Source organism: Camelina sativa, chromosome 20 (genome assembly GCF_000633955.1).
Source record: "Camelina sativa cultivar DH55 chromosome 20, Cs, whole genome shotgun sequence".
In the NCBI taxonomy this organism is placed as follows: Eukaryota; Viridiplantae; Streptophyta; class Magnoliopsida; order Brassicales; family Brassicaceae; genus Camelina; species Camelina sativa.
This window is the reverse complement of record NC_025704.1, coordinates 18,990,500-18,999,276: the sequence shown is the minus strand read 5'-3', so window position 1 is coordinate 18,999,276 and position 8,777 is coordinate 18,990,500. Positions and strand designations below refer to the sequence as shown.

Here is an 8,777-nt window from a genome sequence, read left to right as displayed (position 1 = left end):
TTTTTAATAAAAAAAAAAAAAAAAAAAAAAAATCTGAAACTTTATGTGGATGCCTATGGACCAATAAAAAATATACTAATGATGGGTAAAAGGCCCAATAGATTTCCAAAATGCGTTTTATATTTTATTATTAAAAACAAAAAAAGAGAAAGAAGAGAGAAATGATTATCAATCCTTTTTTTTTTCTTTCTTCAATTGTTTCAATCGTTTTCCTTTCCACCCCTAAGATTTGAAATATTGCACTGATGAACCCTAATTGGCTAATTCCCACACCCTGAAACGAGAGCAGTCCAAGTAGCGTTTCGGTTGGGTTTCTCAAGCTTCCAATTTCGAATTTTATGTTTTTGTTTCTCTAGCCTCACTTTAATTCTAGGGTTTTAGTTTAGTTTCCCTTTGGTTATTGTTGGTGTTCGCTAAATTGTGTAATTTGGAGTATGATGACTATTTTTGCTAATGACAACTATGGCTACTTTTTTTTTTTTTTGTGTGTTTCAGGAATGAGATATTGGTTCATTTGATTTGATGTTGTTGTTGTTACTATGGCACTCTGAGAATTTTAGCTGATTTAAGGAGGTTTCTTGGTTTCAAAATGGACTGCAATAAGGAAGAGGCCTTTAGGGCAAAAGCATTAGCTGAGGATAAGATGAAGAATGGTGATTTTGTTGGGGCTCAGAAGCTTTTGTTGAAGGCTCAGGGTCTCTTCTCAGGTCTCGAGAGTTTACCGCAAATGCTAGCTGTATGTGAGGTCCATTGTTCTGCCGAGAAGAAAATCAAAGGTCTTGAGAACTGGTACGGTATTCTTCAGGTTATGCATTTTGCTGACGATGCTACAATCAAGAAGCAGGTCAGGAAGCTCTCCTTGCTTCTCCATCCTGACAAGAACCAGTTTCCCGGTGCAGAGGCTGCTTTCAAGTTGGTTTGGGATGCTAACGGATTTCTCGCTGACAGGGATAAACGGTCTCAGTATGATATCAGGCGCAGAATCTATTTACGGTTAGCTAATCTCCATTCGACTGTAAACTCTGGTGTACAACAACAATGTGCACCTGCAAACAATGCCAGTGATAGTAAGATCGACAGTGTTACATTTTGGACATGTTGTGCGCATTGTGGCTATAGGTATAAATACTTGAGAACATATGTGAACACTCTGATGCGCTGTACCATTTGTCAAAATTCCTACATGGCCTACGACACTGGATTTAATAGAGCACCACCTAAATCAAACACTGGTCAAAAAGAAGTTCAAAATCAGGGGCCGGGTAACACATCTGTGAATACAAATGTGGAATCTACTGCTGCTCAACCACGAACTGTAGCAGCTGATGTCGTTAAGAAAGAAACTTTCAGCGAGAAATTCAACAACAACAATAATGGAGGAGGCGAGAGCAGAAAAACTGAAGCGAAAAAACGCAAAGTAGAGGCTGAAACATCCGTTAAGAATTATGTTGGATCAAGTAATGAGAGAAAGAGGAAGAGTGCAGCTAAACTACACAAGCCACAACCTGAGGTTACAGAACCTCAAAGGGGTGCATCCAATTCTGTACCTGATGAGTCAGTTTCAAGGAGTGATAAAGCACCTTCTGTGAGAGAGGACAAGAACAAGAGAAGAAAATGTGTTGAGGATCCCATGGAGAGTAACAATGTTGATGCCTCTGATATTATCAGGGATAAAGCGGATTCAAAAGATAATAATAAGAGGAAATCTCCAAGTAGAAGCCAACAGAGTTCTTACGCGGAGGAGGTAGGCAGTGATGATTTCCTAAGCCCTCCAAAAAAGAGGTCAAGGTCAAACATTGGATTAAAATCTGAGCAAACTACAAAAAAAGGATTCGGAGGTGTTGGATCATATAAACGTCTTGATTCTGGTGGTTCATTTCCCCCTTCATGTGTGTCTAAAGGAAAAGCTAAGAAAAATTTGGATTCTGGATATCAAGAAATCTCATCAACCAAAGGCAAAGATGGTGACAAATGTGAAGCAAATGGAGAAGGAGTGGTTATGGCAAGAAAGATGGACAGTAACCACAACGCTAACATTTTGCCTGATCCAGAGTTCAATAATTTTGAACTGACAACAAACTGTTTTGCTGTCAACCAGGTGTGGTCTATGTATGATCCGACTGACAGTATGCCTCGGCTGTATGCTCGGATAAAGAAAGTGTTGGATTCTGAGTTCAAGATGTGGATTACGTGGATTGACCCACTGCATGAGGATAAAGATAACTCAATTCCCATTGCTTGTGGGACTTTTCGGGATGGTGATTCACAAGAAGAAAACGACCACTTAAAATTTTCTTGTCAGATGTTTCACTTAACTCGCAACAATAGCATCGCCATATATCCAAGAAAGGGAGAAGTTTGGGCAATTTTCAGAGGCTGGGATATCAGTTGGAGTGCTCACTCAAAAAATCATAAACAGCCTTATGAATATGACTTTGTTGAAGTTCTGTCTAATTTTAAAGATGGCGTTGGTCTTGGAGTGGCCTATCTGGGAAAAGTGGAAGGGTTTGTCTCCCTCTTTCGCCAAGAGGCACAGTATGGAGTTCTCCAACTTCAAATTCTGCCAAGCGAGATGCTGAGGTTTTCGCATAAAGTCCCGTCATTCAAAATGACTGGAAAGGAGAGAAAAGGTGTTCCTCCTGGGTGCTTTGAATTAGACACTGCTGCTTTACCACCAGAAGAATTGTTCGAGGGTGATAATTCTAAGGCTGATGTTGGGTTGGATAGAGAAAGGCCGGATGGTAAAACTATTGGTCCTTTTCCTGAAGCTTCCAAGGTTGACATGCAGGCAGATAAGAGCAGTCTATTTGAAAAGAAACGTCCAAAAGTCAATGACAATCATGGTTCATTATCCAGTGAATCTGATGGTAGACGCACTAATCATGACATGAACTCAGTGAAGAAGTCAAGAAAGAGTGTGAAAGCAGTAGATGACTTGAAACTGCGAAAATCTCCTCGTCTGTTGAGTCAAACAAACAGTCAAGTAACTTCACGGTCAGGCGGAGAAATAGCTGAGAAGAAGAGTTCTAAAAATGGTGAATACTGTGCACAACCAGGTGGGTTTTACAAACTGACAGGGAGCCTAAAGAAAGATGGGAGAAATGATGATTCTGCTGCGAAAAGCCCAGAACCAGAGACTCTTGTGCCATCCAATTGCCAAACCGAGAAAGAAAACAATTTCAACTTTGAGAAGCAGAGATCTTGGGACAAATTCCAGATTGATCAAATATGGGCCATTTATAGCAATGACAAAGGGATTCCCAGAAAGTACGTTCAGATCAAGGTAATCGACAATATCCCTGAATTCAAGTTACATGTAGCACCTCTAGAGCTGTATCGCCTTCCAATACACATGGCACGACCCGTGTGCTGTGGCCGCTTCAAATTGAAAACCGGTAAAGCAGAAGTCCTTTCACCTAGCAGCTTCTCACATCAGGTTAAAGCCGTGAAGAGTAAAAAGAACAGATTCGAAGTATACCCAGGGAAGGGTGAGATCTGGGCTCTGTACAAGAACTGGAATACCACAAACTTTGCTGAGGCTGAAGAACTTGAGATTGTAGAAGTAGTGGAAACCGACAAGCAGAGGATACAAGTGGTGTCTTTGATTGCGAAAGAGTTCAATAACAAGCCTTTCTACGAAAGGAGTCAACAGTCAAATGCTGGTTGTGTAGTAGACATTCCAAAGACTGAAGCGTGTCGGTTCTCGCTCTCGCATCAGATTCCTGCGTTCAGACACGAGAGAAGCGTGACACCGTGTGGTGATGGTGAATACTGGGAGCTTGACCTGAAAGCAGTTTGGGGTCTCAACTCAAAGAACACATAGGTCTCTCTTCCTTTTGTCAATCGCACATATCTTTTGCGACATAATTTGGAGAATGTGTTGGTGTCACTAAGTTGGAATATACGTTAGTGTTGATCAGACTATGCCGAAGCAACGATGTTAGTAAATTTTTAACATGTTGGGTGATAATATTGCGGTAAGAAAATAGGACAAAAAAGTAAAAATATAAAATCAAACGGCAAAGACTGAAAAAAGAATGAAGATTAAATTAAGTAATCAAACGAAATAAACCGGAAATTAAGTTGATTTTGATTGGAGACAAACCAAAACAGATTAAACCGAATAAAACCGGATAATCCCAGGTCTAAATTATGAGACCGTCTTTGAGTTGTAGTGGATACGGCGACGGCGAGGTTGTGGCCGGGGAAATTTAAGAAGAAGAAGAAGAAGAAGAAGCAATGAAGAGTGACTTCCTCACTTCCACAACGCACTTCAATCCTTCAATTTTTCTTCCCAAAATACCCTCAAGAAAGTCAAAAATATCAGTAACGTCATCTTCTTCGCCCGGAGTACGACCCGACCCGTGGTCACTTAGCGACAGTAACCCGGAAAAACCGAAACCGAGATACGAGAGGCCGAAACATCCGTTATCAGACGACGACGCTCGACGAATCATAAAGAAGAAAGCACAGTATCTAAGCACGTTGAGAAGGAACCAAGGCTCACACGCTATGACTCCCAAATGGATTAAGCGAACTCCTGAGCAAATGGTTCAGTATTTGGAAGATGATCGGAATGGTCAGATGTACGGGAAACATGTGGTGGCTGCGATTAAAACGGTGAGAGGCTTGTCACAGCGGAGACAAGGTAGTGGTGATGATATGAGATTCGTGATGAGTAGCTTTGTAACGAAGCTGAGCTTTAGAGATATGTGTGTTGTTTTGAAAGAACAAAGAGGTTGGAGACAAGTTCGAGATTTCTTCTCTTGGATGAAATTGCAGGTTTGATTCTCTTCTAAAAACCTTTTGCTTTTGAGGATTCTGTAGATTTTGGTTTAATGAAAGCTTTGGTGATAGATTTTTGTGTTAAACAGTTAAGTTACCGTCCGAGTGTAGTTGTCTATACGATTGTTCTCCGTTTGTATGGACAAGTCGGGAAGATTAAGATGGCTGAGGAAACTTTTTTGGAAATGCTTGAAGTGGGATGTGAGCCAGATGCAGTAGCTTGTGGTACAATGTTGTGTACATACGCTAGATGGGGACGTCACAACGCTATGTTGACGTTTTACAAAGCTGTTCAAGAAAGGCGGATCGTTTTAGCTTCTTCCGTGTATAATTTCATGATGTCGTCTCTTCAGAAGAAATCACTTCATGAGAAAGTGATTGATTTATGGTTAGAGATGGTCGAGGAAGGTGTGCCACCGACTGAATTCACGTATACGTTGGTTGTGAGTTCATATGCTAAACAAGGTTTTAACGAGGATGCGTTGGAAACTTTTGGTGAGATGAAGAGCTTGGGGTTTGTTCCAGAGGAAGTAACTTACAGCTCGGTTATTGGTTTAAGTCTGAAGGCTGGTGATTGGGATCAGGCTGTTCGATTGTATGAGGACATGAGATCTCAAGGAATCGTTCCGAGCAACTATACTTGTGCTTCTATGTTGAGTTTATATTACAAAACTGAGAATTACCCGAAAGCGCTTTCTCTCTTTGCAGACATGGAAAGAAATAAAATTCCAGCTGATGAGGTCATTCGTGGGTTGATCATCAGAATATATGGGAAGCTTGGACTTTTCCATGATGCGCAAAGTATGTTTGAGGAGACTGAACGCCTGAATCTACTGGCTGGTGAGAAAACGTATTTGGCAATGTCTCAAGTTCATCTGAACTCGGGAAATGTTGTCAAAGCATTAGATGTAATTGAAATGATGAAGACCAGAGAGATTCCTTTTTCCAGATTTGCCTTTATTGTCATGTTACAGTGTTATGCTAAGATACAGAATGTTGACTGTGCTGAGGAAGCATTTCGAGCTTTATCAAAGACTGGACTTCCTGATGCTAGTTCTTGTAACGACATGCTCAATTTGTATACCAGACTCAATTTAGGAGAGAAAGCTAAGGTTTTTATCAAGCACATAATGGCTGATCAAGTGCACTTTGATATAGAGCTTTACAAGACGGCTATGAGAGTGTATTGCAAGGAGGGAATGGTATCAGAAGCTATAGAGTTGGTAGAGAAAATGAGTAGAGAATCCGAGGTTAAGGATAACAGATTTGTACAAACACTTGCAGAGGCAATGCATATCGAAAGAAACAAGCAAGTTAAACACGAAGCAGTTATAAACGTGAGTCGACTTGATCTCACAGCTCTCGGATTGCTGCTCACTTTGCGACTAAAAGAGGGAAATTTGAATGAGACTGAAGCAATACTGAAATTAATGTTCACGACTGATCATGGTTCATTGGCAGTAAATCGAGTCATAATTAGCTTTGTGAGAGAAGGTAGGAAGTTCAATCTGGTTCTTTGTTGTTCGTTCTGGATGCTTGTTAACAAGCTCTGGATATGTTGTTGAAGATTAAGTTCTTTTTTATGCAGGTGATGTATCTAAAGCAGAGATTCTTGCCGATTTGATTATTGAACTAGGACTCACGATAGAGGAGGAAACAGTCGCGACTTTGATTGCTGTTTATGGGAGGCTACAGAAGCTTAAAGAGGCGAAGCGGCTTTACCGTACAGCAGAAGAATCTAAAAATCTGGGGAAATCTGTTATCAGCTCAATGATTGATGCTTACGTAAGATGTGGCTGGCTTGAAGATGCATATGGACTCTTCATGGAATCAGCAAAAAAGGGCTGTGACCCAGGAGCTGTTACCATCAGCATACTTGTTAATGCTCTAACAAATCGAGGTATGTCAAATGGAAAATATCATCTCCTTCCTTCCCAAAAAAAAGTTCAGAGAAATCAGACCCCCAAATTATCTTATTATTATAGCACATCATTGGAAATTTGGCTGAAGATTTTTCGATTGGCTTTGAATATTGTGTGTTTGATATATGACGGTTACATTTTAACCAACTACTTGCAGACTTCAGTGTTAATAAACGTTCTATATTACTGTTAGTTCCAGACTTCCAGTGTTAAAATGCTATGTAAGGAAACTGTATTATCCTAATTACAGGGAAACACCGGGAAGCAGAACATATATCACAGACCTGCCTTGAAAAAAATATGGAGCTTGACACCGTTGGGTATAATACTCTTATCAAGGCAATGCTTGAAGCAGGTAGAACAGAATAGATCGTTTATCAATTGCAGCCTAACTTTATGGTGTAGGGAACCAACACTCAAACCTCTGTTGTCACAGGTAAACTACAATGTGCATCCGAAATTTATGAGCGGATGCATAATGCAGGTGTTCCTTGTTCGATTCAGACCTATAACACAATGATCAGGTAACTGCATTAGAACTGGTTACTTATGTTTAAGACTGAAGTTGGTCAATACCTAATATTCCATCCATTGTGTGATACAGCGTGTATGGGCGGGGTCTGCAGCTGGACAAAGCAATTGAGGTTTTTAGTAACGCCCGTAGATCGGGATTATATCTGGACGAGAAAGTATACACAAATATGATTATGCATTATGGAAAGGCTGGTATGCACCTAATCGAGAAATTTATATTTATGTGTCGTCGTGTATGAAGTAGATTCACAATTTATTGCAGACGTGGAACCTTTGTGTAACAGTTACCTGTCTTTTATTCTGGTTATTTACAGTAACAAATGGAATTTTCTATTTCCAGGAAAGATGAGTGAAGCATTGGCATTGTTTACTGAAATGCAGAAGAAAGGGATCAAACCTGGAGCGGTAGGTTTAACGTTTTCAAGCAAAGTTGTTCTTAGGGTCTATTTAGTGGCTTTATGAGATATTTCTTAAAATCTAAGAATGGATAATTGTTAATTCTGGGGAGAATAATTGCAGCCTAGCTACAACATGATGGTCAAAACATGTGCAAGCAGTAGACTCCATCGCGAGGTCGATGAACTTCTGCAAGCAATGGAAAGAAGTGGTCGCTGTACCAACGACTCATCATCCACCTACCTCTCTTTAGTTCAAGCTTATGCTGAGAGTTCACAGTACGCAGAAGCGGAGAAGACGATAACTCTCATGCAAGAGAAAGGCATCCCGCTATCTCACAGCCATTTCAGTTCATTGCTCTTTGCCTTCGCCAAAGCTGGGATGATGGATGATGCCGAAAGGATATACTGCAAGATGTCTGAAGCCAATATAAGCCCGGACAGCGCTTGCAAGCGCACGATCCTAAAAGGATACATGAGCTGTGGTAACGCCGAGAAAGGGATATTGTTCTATGAGAAAATGATAAGAAGCTCTGTGGAAGATGACAGATTTGTTAGCAGTGTAGTCCAAGATCTGTATAAAGCTGTTGGTACAAGACTACAAGATGTATAAATTTAAACAATTTAAACAAAATTTTATACAGATTAAAATAAATAATAATTTAGTTTTTTTTTTTAATACAAAAATATCTCTCAAAAACTCCAAAGATAAACTCACAAACAAAAAGGGGAAAGAAACAAAAAGTTTCGTTTCTGTGTTAAGCTTCTTTCTTCTTTTAGATCGATCGAACCATGGAAGCTTCAGCTTTAAGCTCTGCAGCAACAATCATCTCGTCCTCATCTTCGCCAGTCTCCATCTTCTCTCCAAAGAAGAGAACAGACTCATCATCTTCTCCCAGAATCGTCCGTCTCTCCAAGAGTATACAAAACTTCAATTTCCATTATTTCTTCCGATCAATCTCTCTCGAGATCGTGATTTTATTTTATTTTTGTTTTCGAATCGTTATCTCAATCGTAATTTTTGTTTTGAATCCAGAGAAAGAAGACAAAGATTACGATCATCAGCAACAATCCGAATCGAACTCATCAAGCCTCGTTCCTCTTTTCCAAAATCGAACACTCTCGAATGTAAAAAAAAAAA

General features: G+C 40.0%; 3 protein-coding genes across 4 annotated transcripts in view; all 3 read left to right on the top strand.

Moving 5' to 3' along the window:
* On the top strand, positions 152 to 3,970 carry LOC104771234. The gene is made up of 2 exons (XM_010495730.2): positions 152 to 305; positions 496 to 3,970. Exon 2 carries the CDS (start codon positions 590 to 592, stop codon positions 3,821 to 3,823), a length of 3,234 nt encoding a protein of 1,077 aa, XP_010494032.1. The 5' UTR covers positions 152 to 305; positions 496 to 589; the 3' UTR covers positions 3,824 to 3,970.
* LOC104771233 (pentatricopeptide repeat-containing protein At5g27270) lies at positions 4,163 to 8,285 on the top strand. 2 transcript variants are annotated; one of them, XM_010495728.2, is made up of 8 exons: positions 4,163 to 4,782; positions 4,875 to 6,279; positions 6,374 to 6,685; positions 6,958 to 7,062; positions 7,144 to 7,231; positions 7,312 to 7,433; positions 7,582 to 7,646; positions 7,761 to 8,284. In XM_010495728.2, the coding sequence occupies exons 1-8, from the start codon at positions 4,240 to 4,242 to the stop codon at positions 8,247 to 8,249; spliced, it is 3,129 nt and encodes a 1,042-aa protein (XP_010494030.1). In that variant the 5' UTR covers positions 4,163 to 4,239; the 3' UTR covers positions 8,250 to 8,284. The 2 variants fall into 2 exon arrangements, with proteins under 2 accessions (XP_010494030.1, XP_010494031.1); XM_010495729.2 differs by having other exon boundaries at positions 4,599 to 4,782; positions 4,858 to 6,279; positions 7,761 to 8,285.
* LOC104771232 overlaps positions 8,350 to 8,777 on the top strand; it is a 1,386-nt gene continuing 958 nt past the window's right edge. The window contains exons 1-2 of the mRNA XM_010495727.2: positions 8,350 to 8,555; positions 8,673 to 8,764. Coding sequence (XP_010494029.1) covers positions 8,429 to 8,555; positions 8,673 to 8,764 — 219 coding nt within the window. The 5' untranslated portion in view covers positions 8,350 to 8,428. The remainder of the gene's footprint in view (positions 8,556 to 8,672; positions 8,765 to 8,777) is intronic.

Coding starts and splice junctions, on each gene's coding strand:
- LOC104771234 (XM_010495730.2), top strand. CDS start 590: ATGGACTGCAATAAGGAAGAGGCCTTTAGGGCAAAAGCATTAGCTGAG.
- LOC104771233 (XM_010495728.2), top strand. CDS start 4,240: ATGAAGAGTGACTTCCTCACTTCCACAACGCACTTCAATCCTTCAATT. Junction 4,783..4,874: donor TCTCTTGGATGAAATTGCAG/GTTTGATTCTCT, acceptor TGTGTTAAACAG/TTAAGTTACCGTCCGAGTGT. Junction 6,686..6,957: donor TAATGCTCTAACAAATCGAG/GTATGTCAAATG, acceptor TCCTAATTACAG/GGAAACACCGGGAAGCAGAA.